Source organism: Pseudophryne corroboree, chromosome 10 (assembly GCF_028390025.1).
Source record: "Pseudophryne corroboree isolate aPseCor3 chromosome 10, aPseCor3.hap2, whole genome shotgun sequence".
Lineage (NCBI taxonomy): Eukaryota > Metazoa > Chordata > Amphibia > Anura > Myobatrachidae > Pseudophryne > Pseudophryne corroboree.
The window spans coordinates 378,343,964-378,365,752 of NC_086453.1; the positions used below are offsets into that span (position 1 = coordinate 378,343,964).

At 47.2% G+C, this 21,789-nt stretch overlaps 2 protein-coding genes across 2 annotated transcripts in view; both read left to right on the forward strand.

Moving 5' to 3' along the window:
- Positions 1-1,432, forward strand: part of LOC134966791 (multiple epidermal growth factor-like domains protein 11) — a 138,288-nt gene extending 136,856 nt beyond the window's left edge. Inside the window, exons 14-15 of the mRNA XM_063943806.1 lie at positions 1,050-1,175; positions 1,259-1,432. The gene's annotated coding sequence lies outside the window, so the exon portion shown is untranslated. The remainder of the gene's footprint in view (positions 1-1,049; positions 1,176-1,258) is intronic.
- The window catches only part of LOC134965400 (uncharacterized), a 72,975-nt gene continuing 52,074 nt past the window's right edge, over positions 889-21,789 (forward strand). The window contains exons 1-7 of the mRNA XM_063941861.1: positions 889-916; positions 1,050-1,175; positions 1,838-1,978; positions 5,967-6,191; positions 7,601-7,727; positions 9,007-9,206; positions 17,790-18,002. Of these exons, the coding sequence (XP_063797931.1) occupies positions 889-916; positions 1,050-1,175; positions 1,838-1,978; positions 5,967-6,191; positions 7,601-7,727; positions 9,007-9,206; positions 17,790-18,002 (1,060 nt within the window). The remainder of the gene's footprint in view (positions 917-1,049; positions 1,176-1,837; positions 1,979-5,966; positions 6,192-7,600; positions 7,728-9,006; positions 9,207-17,789; positions 18,003-21,789) is intronic.

The window sequence follows — 21,789 nt, forward strand, 5'->3', positions numbered from 1 at the left end:
CCATCTCAGCACACATCATATCCATCTAGGCATATGTCATATCCATCTCAGTACACGTCATATCCATCTCAGCATACATCATATCCATCTCAACACACATCATATCCATCTAGGCATATGTCATATCCATCTCAGCATACATCATATCCATCTCAGCATACGGCATATCCATCTCGTCATACATCATATCCATAAAGCAAAAATTAGCTATACGTTATATCCAGAAAGCTGTAATTTTGACTTGAACGGCCCCTCATACACTGGGCCTAATTCAGATCTGATCGTTGGGCTGCGTTTTTTGCAGTCCTGCGATCAGGTAGTCGCCGCCTACAGGGGGAGTGTATTTTCGCTGTGCAAGTGTACGATCCCATGTGTACCAGAGCTGCTTAAAATGAGTGTGTGCAGTCTCTGCGCAGTCCAAGACTTACTATTCCGGTGTGACTGAATCCTGCCGATCGGGGCCAGAGCTGACGTCAGACACCCTCCCTGCAAACTCTAGGGAACGCCTGCGTTTTTCAGGACACTCCTTGAAAACTGTCAGTTGCCACCCACAAATGTCCGGTTCCTATCAATCACCTTGCAAACGCCCCGTGTGAATGGATCCTTCGCACCATCCCGCCGCTGACTGGCGATCCCAGTTGTAGCCGTCCGACGCACCTGCGCATTGCGGCTCAGGCGCATGCGCAGTTCGGATCCGATCGCCCGCTGTGCAAAAACGCACAGCAGCAATCAGATCTGAATGACCCCCACTGTGTCCTATAGTCTGGGCTTTCTGCATTAATAGCGTATGGAGGATTACATCAAGTATGAAAAAATTACATAGTAACAGAGTGCAGCAGATGCCGTGATGCAACTTGTAGTGCACCAAGCTGGACCATAGCCCGTACCATGCGTAATGAACTTCTGTCCATGGCTGGTAGGTGAGAGTATACTGTAGGTTGGCTGAATCGCCTGTTTTCCTCCCAGGACACATTTCAGGAATTCATGGAGAAAGAAATATCTTCATGTGGTGTCATTTTATTTCCATCTGTTTTCTCTCCTTTTGTCAGGTTTCTATTGTGAAGAGGGCACCGTGTTGCCGAAACCATGCCCTGCAAACACAGTGAGGGGTTCCCCGGGAGGCAGGCAGCGGGAGGACTGTGGGCCGTGCCCGTTGGGACACTGGTGCATAGAAGGTAATGTGTGTTCTGTGTTGCTGAAGGTGGTGCACACTGATAGTAGCAAACATGCTCAGCTAGAGATGTTTCTCCTCATCTAGGGAACCCTGTACCCATGCCGTGCCCTTCTGGCCATTTCTGCACTGGAAGGAATCAGACCGATGCCAGTCACACAGCAGGACCACAGGAGTGCCCTGTTCATACCTACCGTACTCTTCCAGGGGCAGAAAGAGAAGGAGACTGCCAGATCTGTCCCCCTGGCTATTTCTGCAGAATACCAGGTGGGCATCAGAACAGATACAAAAAGTAACTTATAGAGGGGACCTCTGTGTATTCAGCGAAGGCTGCAATTATGTGGGTTACACTGATATATGGGCGCTGCGGAACCCTTGTGGCGCCATATAAATAAAGGATAGTAATAATAATAATATTCAATCAGATTACTGGGAACAAGTGATAAGAATGTGGCGTAAGGCTGATAGCTGCTCTCGCCGTTACATGAATTAGATTTGTGTTTTAGTAGCGGGTTGGGAGGGGGTCCTTATCCAGTTAGGTGCGGCCTTGGTCGCATCTTGTTTCTGGATGAAATGTATTATGGCAGACAGAAGTACGTAGGAGAGAAGTGTTACTGTCCTATCATAGGGGGTCATTCCGACCCGTTCGCACGCTGTTTTTTGCAGCGAGTCGGTTCTGCACATGCGTGTCATTGCCCAGCGACGGCAACGACAAGAAGAACAAAGAAATCGCTCGCTGCCACGATCGCAAGAAGATTGAAAGCAGGAAGGCGTTCCGGGGCGTCAGCTTACCATTTTCTGGGAGTGGTGAGTCCAACGCAGTTGTGTCCAGGCGTTTGCAGGGCGGGTGTCTGATGTCAATTCTAGGACCGGACAGGCTGAAGTGATCGCAGCGAGTGAGTAAGTTAAAGGCTACTCAGAAACTGCACAAAATGTTTTTGCATAGCTCGGATGCACAAGCGTTCGCAGCTCTGCTATGCAAAAAACCCTCCCCCATAGGCGGCGTCTAGTTGATCACACGGGCAGCAAAAAGTTGCTACGTGCGATTAATTCGGAATGACCCCAATATAATGCACAACACATGAGCCAATTGCGTGTGAGCTGCAGCTGTTACACCAGATAGAACGTGGGCTTGTCCTGCGCAGTGTAGTCAGAATCTGTCTGCATGTGTGTGACTGCCTCACCTCATTCAGCATAAGCGGACACAATGTATATACCTATATGAACTGCTGAATCTGACTCAAAACCCTTTGCATGATATGAATGATGCAGAGTGCAAGAGGTTCCCAAACTCTGGCATTACAGGACAGATTTTAAGGATATCTATGTTTCAAACCAAACTTAAAAATAAATGTTGCCCTCAGTAAATGTGCCCATAGTAGCGGCACTTTTGCAAAAAAAAAAAATACTCATCTGCCCCACTCCTGCTAATTAAAGTAACCTGTGCTTAAGCATCAATATCCTTAAAACCTTGACTGTAATGAGTAGCGGCTCCTGTCACGGGCAAGCAGGCTTTTTACCTGGGGCGCCGCTGTTCTGTGGGCGCTGCTGTGGAAAGAGCCGCTACTGGTGCCTTGCCATGCACCAGACGTCGTCGCGCAAAACTACTGAGTGCACAGGGGCACAGCTGCTGAGGGCATAGCTACAGGGGGCAAAACTACTGAGGGCACAGCTACAGGGAGAAAAACTACAGGGGGCACAACAGTGGCCATGCACCTTCCCTATGACCTATGAAGCCACGCCCCTATTTTTTGCCGCGCCTACGCCGCGCATTAACCCTGTATTGTCTATTGGGGGGGCGCCAATGGAGACTTTCGCCCTGGGCACCACAAGGTCTAGAACCAGCCCTGACTGTAATGGCAATGTTTACACTATACTGAATAGGAACTCAGTTGATATTATTTGCCCTAGTGACACTTCAAGCTCCTGTAACTACCTGCAACTGAGATGCATAAATAAAAGAGGGTTTCAATGTTTAACACAATGCCAACTCCTGAGTATTAATAGACAGCGTATTTGGGGTCTTAAGGGGGTCATTCAGGTTTGTTAGCAACCAAAAAAGCACACTAATGGGCAATACCACGTTGCACTGCAGGTGGGGTAGAGGTAACATATGCAGAGAGAGTTATATTTGGGTGGGGTGTGTTCAAACAAGAGGCGTAACTCTGGGAGGCAACGGAGTCATCTGCCGTCGGGCTCCTGCTCTGTAGGCGGGCACCTCTCCTCCCATTCTGTGACACCACTGAATTAAGTTAATTGATAACTGTTGCTATCTCTTCCATGGCCGACTTCCTCACTGGTCCCTGCACCTTACACATCACACCCTCTTTATTATAGATACACATTTTACAAGTATCACACCCAGGATTAGAACCCACAACCTATCACACTGGAAGCAGACACCTTACTGGAGGAGATATGTGCTCCTGTATAGGATGCATGAGAATTCTAACTATATGAAGTTACTTCTCTGATAATTACATATAACTTCATCTTCATATAGTTAGAATTCTCATACTTCCTACGCAGGAGCAAATAGCTCTATGAGTAGTGTCTGGTGTCAATGTAATAGGTCATGGGTTCTAATCCTGGGTATGACTGCTAAGAAAAGTGGGTTAAATTAAATGTATATATACTGTATATACATTTTTATTTCAGAACACTATATATATATTTATCTAAATTTAGGGGTGGGGGCATCAATATTTGTCTTACATCCGGGCAACTGGGACAAACTTACGCCACTGGTTCAAACTGAAATGTAAATTGCAGTGTAAAAATAAAGCAGCCAGTATTTACCCTGCACAGAAACAATATAACCCAAACCCACCCACATCTAACTCTCTCTGCACATGTTACATCTGCCCCACCTGCAGTGCAGCATGGCTTTTTTTACCCATTAGTGTGCTTTTTTGGTTTGCTAAGAAACCTGAATAACCCCCTAAATCAGGTATACAGCTACAATATAAGCTTGGACGCCCCTTCTCACTCTATTAAACGGTCGGCAATCAAAGCGATTTGACGGTTCCTATCCCCATGAGGACAATTGATAATTCCTGCAACAGAAAATGTTGCATCTTTATGTGTGAGGAAGGAAATGGTCACAGTTAGGCTCGTTATAAATCCGGTGCTCTCGCAGCGTGCAGAATAGGAGACGAGTGCCAGGAGTGCTGATCAATATCTGACCTCATATTGGAGTGACTGTAGCGCCTTATATAACCCGAGCACTCATCAGATAAGCTGCCATTTGTGTTGTTGCCGCAACAATCAATATTTCTAATCTTCGTAATACAGTACTCCGCTGTTACCGCCAAACTGACACTGTCTGGAACTAATATATTATATTGTGTGCGGGACAATATAATATATCGCTACAGATCCTTATATTCTCTAGGGAGCATAATATGTGAGCAAAGGAACTTTCTGGATCCTCTTATGGTGTATTCACATAGAAGCTAATGAAATATATTATACATATTTTTTTTAAAGGGGATACACAGGTATATAAAAGTATTGTTGCCCTACAGTATATGTTGTGTGTACAGTGCGTGTTGTGTGTACAGTGCGTGTTGTGTGTACAGTATATGCGGTGTGTACAGTGTGTGTGTACAGTATATGTGGTGTGTACAGTATATGTGGTGTATACAGTATCGTGTGTGTGTACAGTGTATGTTGTGTATACAGTGTGTGTTGTGTGTATAGTGTAGTGTGTGTGTGTACAGTATATGTGGTGTGTACAGTATATGTGGTGTGTACAGTATAGTTTGTGTGTGTGTGTACAGTATAGTGTGTCTGTACAGTGTATGTTGTGTGTAGTGTGTGTTGTGTGTCTTGTGTGTATAGTGTAGTGTGTGTGTGTACAGTATATGTGGTGTTTACAGTATATGTGGTGTGTACAGTATAGTTTGTGTGTGTACAGTATAGTGTGTCAGTACAGTGTATGTTGTGTGTACAGTGTGTGTTGTGTGTGTTGTGTGCACAGTATAGTGTGTGTGTGTACAGTATAGTGTGTGTGTACAGTGTGTGTGTACAGTGTGTGTGTACAGTATATTTGGTGTGTACAGTATATGCTGTGTGTACAGTGTGTGTGCACAGTATATTTGGTGTGTAGAGTATATGTTGTGTGTACAGTATATGTTGTGTACAGTGTGTGTACAGTGTGTGTGTACAGTATATTTGGTGTGTACAGTATATGCTGTGTGTAGAGTGTGTGTGCACAGTATATTTGGTGTGTACAGTATATTTGGTGTATACAGTATATGTTGTGTGTACAGTATATGTGTGTGTACAGTGTGTGTGTACAGTATATTTGGTGTGTACAGTATATTTGGTGTGTACAGTATATGTTGTGTGTACAGTATATGTGTGTACAGTGTGTGTGTACAGTATATATTGTGTGTACAGTGTGTGTGTGTACAGTATATTTGGTGTGTACAGTATATGCTGTGTGTTCAGTATATATTGTGTGTATGTGGTCTTGAATGTTTCACCCGCGTTTTAATACTATGTAATAAAAGTGACCCTGTATGTCCTGCGTGTGTGCTGTGCGTTATGATATGACAGCGGCTTCTCTCGGCTACGTCGGTTTGCTGTATGACTCGGAGAACCGGTAGTGACCCCGGTAACCTTTACACCGATTCCAGGTACTGACTAATGTAACGGGGGCCAGGTTATACTCACAGCAACGTTCAATGCCTGACACTAATGTATTATAAATAGTTATTATGCTTGATGTTTATTATTATATATTTCAGCTTTATTGCTGCTGCTTGTTATTGCTGTATACATTATTTAGGTACCATCGTGTATGGAGACTACCCGTGCCCGCCAGGGTACTGGTGCCCAGGTATGAGTGACCCCCTGGCCTGCCCTGCTGGTACATTGAGGACGGAGCCGGGTGCTGCTTCTGTACAGGACTGTGAGCACTGCCCAGCGGGGTATTACTGCCCTGATCCCACGGTAACCCTGGAGGCCAACACTATGGGAATCCCCTGCAGGCCCGGATACGAGTGCCCACCCGGTACGTAAGCAAGCCTTTAGGGGAGGTCTGAGGCTATTCACTGCGGCATTCCTTATATTCAGTACCAGAAATAAAATAATATTTTATGTACAATTCGTTGTAATGGTCCAAAGATCAAAGTAATTGGGGACAGGAACTTCTGCCGGCTGCACCCATAGTGCACCCCTCCCCACTCGTAGACCTCAGAGGGTGTGGCTTGGCACTCTGGCATATTAGGCACAAGTTCCAATCAGAGTAGCGGTTACGTCTGCACGCTCCAATACCGAGCCTGGCTTCAAGAGCAGATCGGGTGAAGATGAACATAAATTGTAGCCAATTGCTTTCAAAAACGTATTAAAAATTGTAGCCAATTGCTTTCAAAAACGTATTAAAAATTAAAGCAGGTGTAAATACACAACGGCCAATAAATAAAACGCTGAATAAGCAGCTGTGATAGAAACCAAAGGCTAACTCAAAACCGCCCCATTATAGGCAAGCGGTGATAATAATCCTTTATCTGATCACATAATTAATGTCAGACATAACGGAGAGAAAAGGCATCGCATTAAAAGCATGAAATGTTTATTGTAGCAAAACATATGCAGTGTGTGTGTGTATATAGATATATATTATAGTATCGGTGTCACGGGGAACAGGTACCATCTCCTGGGGTAGATGGCAGGATGCAGCAGCTGGGAGATCACATAAGTCCGTTGATGCAACTGGCCTCAGACAATTTTATTGTAAAGGAAAACACTGTAGAAATAAACCTCAAAACAAATACCTTGCCATCCGGCACTAACTACACACAGGATAATCCTAACTTTCTAAAAACAACAATACAAGAAGTTTTTACCAGGCACAGCTCACTGGATTTCAAGAGCAGGGTTCTCTCACATAGACTCCATAGTCTCTCCTCTTTCCCCAGGCAGTGTGAGAGAGTGATGATCAGGCTGACAGCCTTTTTAACACACCCGTACAGCTGAAAGCCCTAATTAGCCTTCTATGAGTCTAAAAGCCCAAAGACCTGAACTGGGCCTAAATGCATGGAGAACCCGCCCTCTCTTCTCACATCCAATCCCAGGACCCTTATCCGTTTCTTACCAAAAACTCTCAGCAGAACCAACACAATATTCCGGGGGTTTTAAAACACATAGGTAAGAAACCTGGGGCAAGTATAATATGGAATCATCCTTATAAAAAGGAAATGAGTAAGGAAATATTAAACCAGAGTCTATATATATGATATGGGAGTGGTGTTCTTCGTTTTAATGTATCTTTATTCATTCTCGAGTTTTATATGTGCAGACACTGAATATATATATATATATATATATATATATATATGTATCCTAAGGCTACAGTAGTATAACACTCTGCTCATTAGAAAGACTTTGAAGTCCATCCTGACATCTTTTTTTCCTTCCCAGGTGCTATCAGTGAATTTACCTGCAGAGCGGGGTCATACTGTGCATCGCGTACAGGAATCCCGCCGCTTTGTCCTGGCGGATACTTCTGTCCTGAGGGGTCATCTACCTATAACACCAGTGCGCAGCTGTGAGTGTGAATAACGTCATACAGATCTATGAAAGGGGAGGCGGGGGGATTTCTATATACAGTAACAGTATAGCGGTTTACACAGTGCTACTGACGCAACAATGCAGAGCCTAGTAATACACTTCATACACCTCCTATTTCTATGCACAGGGTTTGTTATTAGCCACCTGTGCCCTAGGTATACTAAAGGATTTTATGTGGGATCTTACTAACAAAGATGACTTGGGATCATCACGTTTATTCTGTGTGCCCCAAATTACTTGTGCTATGTCCGGTCTCCCAGAGTGTCTGCTAGTAGTCTTTATATTTACTGTGCTTTTTTCTGCATTTTTACAAAATGCCAAATGCATCTGTTCCCATCACTCTATAACTCGTAGGCTGGATGGCATAACGGTGCATATGGGAACTTTTTTGAAATTTTTGAACTGAAAGATTTTAGTTGTGGACTCGTGTGTCTTATTATGGTAACGCCAGTCTCATTGGAATGCCGTACAACGGGGCTGACGCATTTCGCCACACACATCAAAGTCAGAACCTGTTGGTGCACTTGTTACTATAGACTAATGTGTACAACTATACTATAGACTACAATGTATACAACTATAATGTTTACTACACGCCATATTATTATAATATTATTAATATTGCACACCAATTCTATATATATATATATATATATATATATATATAGAATTTTTTTATTTTTTTGTAATCATTTTTAGAATTACCAATTTTTATCATTTTTAGAACTAGCTGACTGCTTTGTACTTTATCTCTCTCCAGCTCCCTGCATGCTTCGATACACCCCCCCTTCCCCACGTTAGACAATTAATACACAAAATCATTGGACTAGATGTATCATCGCTTGTAGAGTGATAAAATGGGGAGAGATAAAGTATCAGCCAATCAGCCCCTACATGCCATGTCACAGGCCCTGTTTTAAAACTGTCAGTTAAGAGCTGGTTGTATGGTACTTTATCACTCTCCAAGTGATGATGCATCTAGCCCACAATGTATAAATCACGCTCTCTCAGACCATATTGTCTCTGGAGTGTTGTTATATAATATGCTTTAGTCTTAGGGACCCTGAGACCCCGAGACCCTGGCTGCTAGTCCCCAGTTGTATGTAACGTTAGTGACTGATGGTGTAACTCCGGTAGTATATAATAACAGTGTATCTATACAGTACTGTGTATGTCCTCTGATGCTCAGGATATGTGTTTGCATTGAGCACTGTACCAGTCACACGTTGTCACCGTTCTTGTCTCTCTGTGTATAGCTGCGTGTTCCCCTATTACTGCCCCCCCGGCAGCGCATACATGATGTCCTGTACCGGAGGCACCGCAGCCGTTCCGCTGACCACACTGCGGGATTCCGGAGAGACTTCCTGCAGAAAATGTGAGGCAGGGACGTACCGGAGCGCCAGCGCCACAGATTCTGAGTGCCGGCCTTGTCCAGCAGGATACAGCTGCCCCGCAGGTAATTGTACAGTACAAGCTGTCTGAGACTTCTATATTTTATGTGATATGTCTGGAAAAGTGATTATAAAAATACCCATATGAATCAACCTATATGTCTATAGGTGCACCAACATATATATATATATATATATATATATATATATATACTAGGTGCTTCATCGCACCCTACGGGCGCTCTTCACACCGTCGCAAGGGGCTACGCCCCTTTAACCCTTGCATGCCTATATGGGGTTCAATATGTGTATTATATGGAGTATCACCTGTATTCCTTTGTTAGTGGTTAAATATTGCACAATGAAAGGGCGTGCGATGATGAAGGAGGCGCAGCCCCTTGCGACGGCGTGAACAGCACCTGCAGGGCACAATGTACAGAATGTAGCGGGTGCGGGGGGGACTGCGGATGGGGGAGGGTGTCTGTAGATGCTGCAGGTGGAGGGGGAGCAGATTCGTGGGGGCCCGGATGGGGAAGGGTTGGGAGGTGCTGCGGGTGGGGGAGAGACAGAAGAGTGGGGGCTGTAGATGGGGGAGGGGTCCAGAGGCACTGCAGGTGGGGGAGGGGCAGGGGTGCCACGGGGGAGGGGCAGGTGCAGGGATGTTGCGGATGAGTGAAGGGTTCCGGAGGTGCTGTGGGATGGGAAGGGGCGGGGGTGCCGGGGGTGGGGTAGGGGTTCCGGAGGCACCGCGGTGGGGGAGAGGCAGGTGTGGGTGGTGCGGCGGATGGGGAAGGGGGTCCGTAGGTGCTGCAGGTGGTGGAGGGGCAGGTGTGGAGGTGCCGTGGGTGGGTAAGGGGGGAACCGCGAATGGAGGAGGGTGTCTGCAGATGCTGTGTGTGGAGGGGGGCAGGTGTGGGGGGACACATATATGGGGGGTGGATGGTGGAGGGGGTCTGGAGGTGCTGTGGGTGGTGGAGGGGTGGGGGAGTGGGAGCCGCTGGTGGTGTGTGAGGTCTGGAGGCACAGCGTGTGGGGGAGGGGTGGAGTGTCGCATGTGGTGGAGGGGAACGTGCGGAGGTGTGGTGCATTGGGGAGGGGTCTGGAGGCGCTGCGGGTACTGTACCTGCCAAAAAGGTAGTTGGAGGGTATGCAGTAACAGGGCCAGGACAGGGGTGACGGGGCCAGGACAGGGGTGACGGGGCCAGGACAGGGGTGACAGGGCAAGGACAGGGGTGACAGGGCAAGGACAGAAATGACAGGGACAGGATAGGGGTGACAGGGCCAGTGTAGGGGCGGCAGGACCAGGATTTGGTTGACAGGGCCAGGATAGGGGTGACGGGGCCAGGATAGGGGTGACAGGGCAAGGATAGGGGTGACAGGGCCAGGATAAGGGTGAAAGGGCCAGGATAAGGGTGACAGGGCAAGGCCAGGGGTGACAGGGACATGACAGAACACAGGGCACGGGAGAGATTGGTATTAGGGACAGAACAGTGGTGACAGACAGATGTGTCTTACCGGAGTCACTGCTGCTGACTGCTGCTGTTCCACTCCAACCTGTTTGAATCTGCTGCTGGTGGAGACTTGGCATGGCTGACTCTCTTAGGCTGTAGTCCTGCTTCCTCTGCCCGCCCGCATCCCTCCCCCCCTCCTCAGTCACACAGCGCAGACCTCACGCGTCTTCTGGGCACTGTGGTAAGGGGAGACTGGGAGTGACTGGTTAGCCCCCAGGAGACGCTGCGGCTGGAGGGAGGAGGGGGTCATAGCATGCACGCGGCGTGGACCTCGCGGCTGCCGGGCACCGTGGTAAGGGGAGACTGGGAGTGACTGGTTAGCCCCCAGGAGATGCTGTGGCTGGAGGGAGGAGGGGGTCGGAGCCTGCAAGCAGCGCGGACTTCTGCAGCGCTGCCCGCCGGCTAAAGTGTGTGAAGGAGCTGTGCGCACCTCACTGCGGGCGGCAGTGCTGCAGCTAGTGGTGGGGTTGCCGGGGCTGGAGATAACAGAGGCAGTACGGAACCTGCACAACGGCAGGTGCCCCACAAAACTGCAGCTAAGAAGCGTGGAGTGTGCCAGAAAGTGACCCTGCTGAGTATGCTGATGTGGGGGGTCAAGTACACAGTGAGCCGGTGCCCGTCTGTCTGTATGGCATACCCCCTCACACACCTCCATACCTCCCAACTGTCCCGATTTTCGCGGGACAGTCCCATTTTTTGGGGTCTGTCCCACTCGCGGGCCGCAGTGTCCCGCGGTTGGGGGGGGGGGGGGGGAAGTTGGGAAGCTCCTGTACTCGCTGTTCTGCTTAGCATGCACACAGCGTCTATTTAGTGGAGACAGAGGGAGAGGGGGCATCAGGGGGTACAGATTAAGGGGGGGCAGGGGCAGTGGTGGGATTCAGCCGGTTCGCACCGGTTCCATAGAACCGATACCTAATATTAGGTACAGTTCTGAGAACCGTTTGCTAATGAGCACTGCCAGGGCTATATTTGCACCGGAAGCCCTCTATCCTAGCCTGAGCTGCCGCCCACACACCAGCCCGCCAGCACAGACCGGTGACCGCAACAGGGCCGAGCGTCATTGTTTGTGTACCACTGCAGAGTTCCTCTGCGCCCGGCCCTGTCCTGCTGACTCCTCCTCTCCCTGGAGTCCTGACATGCGCAGTAAGCATGTCCAGACGCTGAGAGAGGGTGGACCGGGCGCGGAGGAACTCTGCAGTGCTACACAGACACTAGGCCCTGTTGCGGTCTGTGCGGGGGGGCGGGTGTGCGGACGGCAGCTCAGGTTAAGCAGGGGTGACAGAGGGCTCCACCACTGGTTCCGGAATGCCCGTTCCTATGAGGCACCATTTTCAGGAGCGGAGCGGTCACTTACCTATCACCACCCACCACCAGCATGCAGCTGCATCGAGGAATCAAGTGCAGGACCTGTCCTGTGGTAAGGGCGACTGGCTGGGGGTATGTATGTAGTCCCTCTTTTCGTACCTCTTTTATTGTTCTTATTTGAGTATTAAATACGTGAATTATTAAACTACCTTTAGGTATGTCTTTTGGTATACTTAAAATGGTCATTAGTACATAGAACCGGTTGTTAATTTATTTGAATCCCACCACTGGGCAGGGGGTATGTACAGTTTTAGGGGGGCCCACAGCGGAGTAGCTCTGTCCCAGCTCAGAAGCTCCCCCGTCCTGCCAGTAACAGCGGCAGCATTGTGCTACAGTCAGCACACGCTGCTGCGTGTTGGCAGGTCTGTGGTGTTGCAGGGAGGCAGCAGTCTCCCTGCTTTCTTCTGCCTGTGCGGGTGTGTAGGGGGGAGTGAACACCTCCTCTGGATTTAGCCCAAGCTGAGGGGTTAAAATCCCATAAAAAATTCCCCACCCGATTTGCATAAGGGGGCGTGGTCACGAGGGACGCGATTAGGCCACGCCCCTAAACCCACAGCAGGCACAGCAATGAGATAGGGTTCCTGTCTCAAGTGCCCTGGGCCCCCCGGACTCATAATCCACCGCTGGGGGCATGCCAGCAGCTCACAGAGCGCTGGGCATGCCCCCTCACTGACGAAAATAGGGGCGTGGTTCGGGATTGCGGGTCCACCCGTGAAGCCACGCCCCCTTTCCCATTGGCCATGCCCCCTTTTTGCAGTGCATGTGTCCCTCCTGCCTGAAGAAAGTTGGGAGGTATGCTCCCCTGCCTGTGCCATGCCCATACCATCTGCTCCTGCTCCAAGTCTTCTATAGATTTGCCCAGATCTGTGACTCATTTGACTAACTCCGCCCAGCGTTAGCAAATGAAGCACAAAGTCACAGATCTGGGCTATTATATAGGAGATATATATATACCTTATTGGCGCATGTCTGCCAGACTTGGTGCAAACAGGCGTATTGCTGCATAAACCGCAGTTCTGATTACACACCCTCACGGAGCCAAGCCCTTTACGACTCACCTGCCATTGGAGATGCCGCTGAGTTACGTACAGCTCTGCATCGCGCTTACCTGGGAACGCTTGGTCCGGGAGTACACGCAGTGCGGGAAGCTACGAGGCGTTCTCAGGGAACGTATTGGGGTCTCTGTGTTTGTTGCTTATCGCTCTCAGTAGTAGGGGAGGTCTGGCACTGTAGCTATGGTATAAGTACAGCGAAGCTCCCATATATAGGCCTCATTTACAGTTGTCTGTATGCAGAGAACCGACTGATATCAGACCGCCATCTTGCACCAAGCACAGGGCTGGTGTATCAGCATAGAGAGTTATGGCAGTGGGGTGGCCTCAGAGACGCAGCCATATCTGGATTCAGGCCGATATTCACCTTTATTTCCAAGCTCGCAGTGTGGGTGATTTCCTCACATCAATGAATCAGGCCAAAGGCTGCTAAATACAGAGAGTGGGTGGAATCCCTCCGATGCTATCACTAGTGGGAGCTTACAGCGAAGTGACTGTGCCCCTATGTGCGCAGGACCTGAGGATGTCCAGGTATGTGGTCAGTATATAAGGTGCGCTGCCTTCCTGTATGTAATATATACACTCCTAGCAGTATATAAGGTGCGCTGTCTTCCTGTATGTAATATATACACTCCTAGCAGTATATAAGGTGCGCTGTCTTCCTGTATGTAATATATACACTCCTAGCAGTATATAAGGTGCGCTGTCTTCCTGTATGTAATATATACACTCCTAGCAGTATATAAGGTGCGCTGTCTTCCTGTATGTAATATATACACTCCTAGCAGTATATAAGGTGCGCTGCCTTCCTGTATGTAATATATACACTCCTAGCAGTATATAAGGTGCGCTGTCTTCCTGTATGTAACATATACACTCCTAGCAGTATATAAGGTGCGCTGTCTTTCTCTATGTAACATATGCACTCCTAGCAGTATATAAGGTGTGCTGTCTTCCTCTATGTAACATATACACTCCTAGCAGTATATAAGGTGCGCTGTCTTCCTCTATGTAACATATACACTCCTAGCAGTATATAAGGTGCGCTGTCTTCCTCTATGTAACATATACACTCCTAGCAGTATATAAGGTGCGCTGTCTTCCTCTATGTAACATATACACTCCTAGCAGTATATAAGGTGTGCTGTCTTCCTGTACATATGTAACATATACACTCCTAGCAGTATATAAGGCGTGCTGTCTTCCTGTAGGTACAGTATGTAACATATACACTCCTAGCAGTATATAAGGTGTGCTATCTTCCTCTATGTAACATATACACACCTAGCAGTGTATAAGGTGCGCTGTCTTCCTCTATGTAACATATACACTCCTAGCAGTATATAATGTGTGCTGTCTTCCTGTAGGTACAGTATGTAACGTATACACTCCTAGCAGTATATAAGGTGCGCTATCTTCCTCTATGTAACATATACACACCTAGCAGTATATAAGGTGCGCTGTCTTCCTCTATGTAACTTATACACTCCTAGCAGTATATAAGGTGCGCTGTCTTCCTGTAGGTACAGTATGTAATATATACACTCCTAGCAGTATATAAGGTGTGCTATCTTCCTCTGTGTAACATATACACTCCTAGCAGTATATAAGGTGTGCTGCCTTCCTGTAGGTACAGTATGTAATATATACACTCCTAGCAGTATATAAGGTGTGCTATCTTCCTCTATGTAACATATACACTCCTAGAAGTATATAAGGTGCGCTGTCTTCCTGTAGGTACAGTATGTAATATATACACTCCTAGCAGTATATAAGGTGTGCTATCTTCCTCTATGTAACATATACACTCCTAGCAGTATATAAGGCGTGCTGTCTTCCTGTAGGTACAGTATGTAATATATACACTCCTAGCAGTATATAAGGTGTGCTATCTTCCTCTATGTAACATATACACTCCTAGAAGTATATAAGGTGCGCTGTCTTCCTGTAGGTACAGTATGTACTATATACACTCCTAGCAGTATATAAGGTGTGCTATCTTCCTGTATGTAATATATACACTCCTAGCAGTATATAAGGTGTGCTATCTTCCTCTATGTAACATATACACTCCTAGAAGTATATAAGGTGCGCTGTCTTCCTGTAGGTACAGTATGTAATATATACACTCCTAGCAGTATATAAGGTGTGCTATCTTCCTCTATGTAACATATACACTCCTAGCAGTATATAAGGTGTGCTATCTTCCTCTATGTAACATATACACTCCTAGAAGTATATAAGGTGCGCTGTCTTCCTGTAGGTACAGTATGTACTATATACACTCCTAGCAGTATATAAGGTGTGCTATCTTCCTCTATGTAACATATACACTCCTAGCAGTATATAAGGCGTGCTGTCTTCCTGTAGGTAGAGCATGTACTATATACACTCCTAGCAGTATATAAGGTGCGCTGTCTTCCTGTATGTAATATATACACTCCTAGCAGTATATAAGGCGTGCTGTCTTCCTGTAGGTACAGTATGTAATATATACATTCCTAGCAGTATATAAGGTGCGCTGTCTTCCTGTATGTAATATATACACTCCTAGCAGTATATAAGGTGTGCTGTCTTCCTGTATGTAATATATACACTCCTAGCAGTATATAAGGTGCGCTGTCTTCCTGTATGTAACATATACACTCCTAGCAGTATATAAGGCGTGCTGTCTTCCTGTAGGTACAGTATGTACTATATAGACTCCTTGAATGTGTAATGTCTCCTGAACCTGTAGATTTCCACCTCAGTAATTTCCCCATCATATTTCCATGCGGGTAGCCCCTGGGCCGGGTGGATGACCGCTGGGGACAGATCCTCTATCTATGGTGCTGTTGTTATATAACTTATATGTGTACATTGAGGTAAGTTTTATGAGGCGATGGAAAATTCTTTCTAAATATCGTAAAGATAGAAGACATTTATAAGTCTGTTTACATACAAAGCGCAGATTACAAGTTGTTCCTTCAGTAATAGCATCATAAATATGTCCGCAACATAACTGAGGTCATTTACTAACAGCTACTGTATGGGGGGGCAAAGTACCTCCCCCTCCCCTCTGGAAGTATTGTACACCAGTCATCCCGTAGCCACTCTGTGTTGTGGGGTCCCGCTACGGTTCCCGCTGTCCTGGCATCAACTAACGCCCCCACCCTACTTCCATTATAAATTAAGGGGAAATATAGTGATCAGAATCTGAAATAATTAACATATATAACCGTTATGCCATCAGTACACTGGGGGTCATGCACCGCAATGCGCAGGCGCGTCATACGGGTGCAAAGCGGATTGTTGCTGGGCGATGAATTTAACGAAGAATCCATTCGCACAGCCGATCGCAAGCAGATTGGCAGGAAGAGGGCGTTTGTGGGCGGCAACTGACCATTTTCTGGGAGTGGTTGGAAAAACGCAGGCGTGTCCAAGCGATTGCAGGGCGGTTGTCTGACGTCAATTCCGGGACCGGACAGGCTGAAGTGATCGCAGCGTCTGAGTAAGTTCTGGGCAACTCAGAAGCTGCACAAACTATTATTGTACCGCTCGGCTGCACATGCGATCGCACACTTGCAAAGCGGAAATACACTCCCCCGTGGGCGGCGATAATGTGTTTGCACGGCTGCAAAAAGTAGCTAGCGAGCGATCAACTCGGAATGACCCCCACTATCCATACGTAGATGTGCAGTTAGGCTAACATGCATGTAGATGTTACTGCAGCCCCAGGCCTCCACATTATAGGGGTCATTCCGACCCGTTCGTTCGCTGCGTTTTCACGCAGCAGAGCAAACGGGTCCCTGCTGCGCATGCGCCGGCGACTTTGTGTACCTGTGCATGCGGGATGGCCGACGGCCATGGCAGGTTAGCAATCGCCTCTGCCTGATTGACAGGCAGAGGCGATCGATGGGCGGGAGGGGGTGAAACGGCGGCGTTTGGCCGCTGTTTCGTAGGCACGGGCGTTGCCAATTCCAGAAGGTGTGGCCACAAAACCAAAAAAAAGGTAAGATACTAAGGGGGTCATTCAGACCCGGTTGAACACTGCATTTTGTTGCAGCCATGCAAACGGGTCTGAACACCGCATGCACGCAGGCCGCAATGCGCAGGCGTGTCGCTGTCCGGCGACTGAGTTATTGGTCCAGGGGATGGAGATCTCTCATTCATGATGTGTTATTGGTCAGTTCATATGCAAGCATTGTCCAGTTTGAAGAGGGGTTAGCCACTGGTTTTTGCTGCACACATGCTGTCTTTGTTCTAATAAGAGTGACTTTAGATTTCATACATTTAATCATAACTAATCAATTACTAATTGCAATGTGCTACAATCTTCCCATAGCTATCAAATTACTCCACACATTCTTCTGATCATTTTGACACAGCATGATATAATTAACTTGTTCCGTTCCAATAATACACATATATATATATATATATATATATATATATCACATTATAATATCTGGTGCTTGACATGTTTATGTGTTGTATGAAATATGTGTTGAATATATCTTTGTGGCTTGTCTGTGTGAATGCATATGCACCATATATCGCTGTGCACGCTGCGTGTTTGTGCACGCACATAGGCCCATCTGTTTGGAGTTTGTATGTGGTGTATATGTAATATTTTTTCACTTCGACAGGATCAAATTCAATTGCCTTATGTATGTATGTATGTATGTATGTATGTATGTATGTACTGTATGTATGTAATGCTTTCCTGTCATTATAATAGGTGTGGAGAGTTACCAGCTCTACCCGTGCCGAGCTGGCTACTACTGCCCGTCCAGTGCCACAGCACCAGTCCCTTGTCCGCCTGGCACGTATGGAAATAGCACCCAGGGAAGAGAGCCGGGAGACTGCCACCTGTGCCCCGCTGGCACCTACAACCACCTGTCTGCTCAGGTGTCATGTTTTCTCTGTGGAAGCTTCTCCTACTCTGAACCAGGTATGTACAACGACAAGCAAGCGCAGTGCCCCCCTGTGGGAGTGGCTGGTACCTCCTCTATCATAAGTGTGCCCCCGCAGTGCCATGACTGCCAGAGGCATTGCCAACAGTCCGCAGGACAGGTGTGAGGCATGACGGAGGCTATCCCTCTTACAGCATGTCCAGCAAGGAGCTGCGGAACAGAAGTTACCGCTCATGGCAAACGCAGGATTTCCAAGTGCAATCCACAGTCTCCCGCTCTGCTGAACATGGAATACAGTATTTATATTTAACACTATAGACTGCGTATAGCATTTTCTGTATCAAACATATTAAAATAATATAAATAAGTGGTCAGGAGAAGGTTAAACATACGGTAATCAATTCACAAACATAAAACAACCACTACTGCACTTTCTAAGCACACATTCTCCCACCTCAGGCTAAGGCTTCTGTCTATTCTTCCTGGTAGCAACTCTCCGGTCCATTGAACTGATTGAGGACTGAGAACCACATGCAAAGACTGGGCATGTGCAGCAGCTCTGCTCTGTCTCTTACACTGGATGATGTGGCAGCAGCTCTAGTAATCGTATTATATACCATTTCTATTTTCCTAATTTGAGCCACTTGCCAAGAGTATGGGGGTTTCCAGTTAACAGGAACCCCACCCTGCTTTTCCCTATGTATACAACAAGCCGTCAGGTTCTGTCTCTTAAGATATAAAGATGATGATGTATTGGTTGACTGGTGCTAACGCACTTGTTCTGCACATTTAACTGTATTCCTTGATTTTTCTAAATGTCCTCTAATATCCCTATATAAGCTGGATACTACACATCCTATGAGCGGCATATACTGCCACAATGTGTTGTATAAGGCTTCTGGTAAGTACTAGTGAACTTTGCTGAAAAACACTGAGAAAGAAACGAAAAGAGAGAAGGTACTTAGGTATGATTGCTAAAAACCTTACTTGTATCGCCTTTTAGTGCATTGTACAGCCTTGCCAGTATTTCCCCCCACGTCTGATGACTATTTCTTTATACTGTGTAACGTTCCCTGTATACTACCTACCAGCTACTGTATGTAGCCCTGCGTATGGTGGAGTAACTGGTCAGTATTTCCCCCCACGTCTGATGTCTATTGCTGTATACTGTGTAACGTTCCCTGTATACTACCTACCAGCTACTGTATGTAGCCCTGCGTATGGCGGAGTAACTGGTCAGTATCCCCCCCCCCCCCCCCCCCACGTCTGATGACTATTGCTGTATACTGTGTAACGTCCCTGTATACTACCTACCAGCTACTGTATGTAGCCCTGCGTATGGCGGAGTAACTGGTCAGTATTTCCTCCCACGTCTGATGACTATTGCTGTATACTGTGTAACGTTCCCTGTATACTACCTACCAGCTACTGTATGTAGCCCTGCGTGTGGCGGAGTAACTGGTCAGTATTTTCCCCCACGTCTGATGCCTATTGCTGTATACTGTGTAACATTCCCTGTATCCTACCTACCAGCTACTGTATGTAGCCCTGCGTATGGCGGAGTAACTGGTCAGTATTTTCCCCCACGTCTGATGCCTATTGCTGTATACTGTGTAACATTCCCTGTATCCTACCTACCAGCTACTGTATGTAGCCCTGCGTATGGCGGAGTAACTGGTCAGTATTTTCCCCCACGTCTGATGCCTATTGCTGTATACTGTGTAACATTCCCTGTATCCTACCTACCAGCTACTGTATGTAGCCCTGCGTATGGCGGAGTAACTGGTCAGTATTTTCTCCCACGTCTGATGACTATTGCTGTATAGTGTGTAACGTTCCCTGTATCCTACCTACCAGCTACTGTATGTAGCCCTGCGTATGGGGGAGTAACTGGTCAGTATTTCCTCCCACGTCTGATGACTATTGCTGTATACTGTGTAACATTCCCTGTATCCTACCTACCAGCTACTGTATGTAGCCCTGCGTATAGCGGAGTAACTGGTCAGTATTTCCCCCACGTCTGATGACTATTGCTGTATACTGTGTAACGTTCCCTGTATCCTACCTACCAGCTACTGTATGTAGCCCTGCGTATGGCGGAGTAACTGGTCAGTATTTCCCCCACGTCTGATGTCTATTGCTGTATACTGTGTAACGTTCCCTGTATCCTACCTACCAGCTACTGTATGTAGCCCTGCGTATGGTGGAGTAACTGGTCAGTATTTTCCCCCCACGTCTGATGACTATTGCTGTATACTGTGTAACGTTCCCTGTATACTACCTACCAGCTACTGTATGTAGCCCTGCGTATGGCGGAGTAACTGGTCAGTATTTCCTCCACGTCTGATGACTATTGCTGTATACTGTGTAACGTTCCCTGTATACTACCTACCAGCTACTGTATGTAGCCCTGCGTATGGCGGAGTAACTGGTCAGTATTTCCCCCACGTCTGATGTCTATTGCTGTATACTGTGTAACGTTCCCTGTATCCTACCTACCAGCTACTGTATGTAGCCCTGCGTATGGTGGAGTAACTGGTCAGTATTTTCCCCCCACGTCTGATGACTATTGCTGTATACTGTGTAACGTTCCCTGTATACTACCTACCAGCTACTGTATGTAGCCCTGCGTATGGCGGAGTAACTGGTCAGTATTTCCTCCACGTCTGATGACTATTGCTGTATACTGTGTAACGTTCCCTGTATACTACCTACCAGCTACTGTATGTAGCCCTGCGTATGGTGGAGTAACTGGTCAGTATTTCCTCCCACGTCTGATGTCTATTGCTGTATACTGTGTAACGTTCCCTGTATACTACCTACCAGCTACTGTATGTAGCCCTGCGTATGGCGGAGTAACTGGTCAGTATTTCCCACCCACGTCTGATGACTATTGCTGTATACTGTGTAACGTTCCCTGTATACTACCTACCAGCTACTGTATGTAGCCCTGCGTATGGCGGAGTAACTGGTCAGTATTTCCCACCCACGTCTGATGACTATTGCTGTATACTGTGTAACGTTCCCTGTATACTACCTACCAGCTACTGTATGTAGCCCTGCGTATGGCGGAGTAACTGGTCAGTATTTCCTCCCACGTCTGATGTCTATTGCTGTATACTGTGTAACGTTCCCTGTATACTACCTACCAGCTACTGTATGTAGCCCTGCGTATGGCAGAGTAACTGGTCAGTATTTCCTCCACGTCTGATGACTATTGCTGTATACTGTGTAACGTCCCCTCTATACTACCTACCAGCTACTGTATGTAGCCCTGCGTATGGCGGAGTAACTGGTCAGTATTTCCCCCACGTCTGATGACTATTGCTGTATACTGTGTAACGTTCCCTGTATACTACCTACCAGCTACTGTATGTAGCCCTGCGTATGGCGGAGTAACTGGTCAGTATTTTCTCCCACGTCTGATGACTATTGCTGTATACTGTGTAACGTTCCCTGTATACTACCTACCAGCTACTGTATGTAGCCCTGCGTATGGCGGAGTAACTGGTCAGTATTTCCTCCCACGTCTGATGACTATTGCTGTATACTGTGTAACGTTCCCTGTATACTACCTACCAGCTACTGTATGTAGCCCTGCGTATGGCGGAGTAACTGGTCAGTATTTCCCCCACGTCTGATGTCTATTGCTGTATAGTGTGTAACGTTCCCTGTATACTACCTACCAGCTACTGTATGTAGCCCTGCGTATGGCGGAGTAACTGGTCAGTATTTCCTCCCACGTCTGATGACTATTGCTGTATACTGTGTAACGTTCCCTGTATACTACCTACCAGCTACTGTATGTAGCCCTGCGTATGGCGG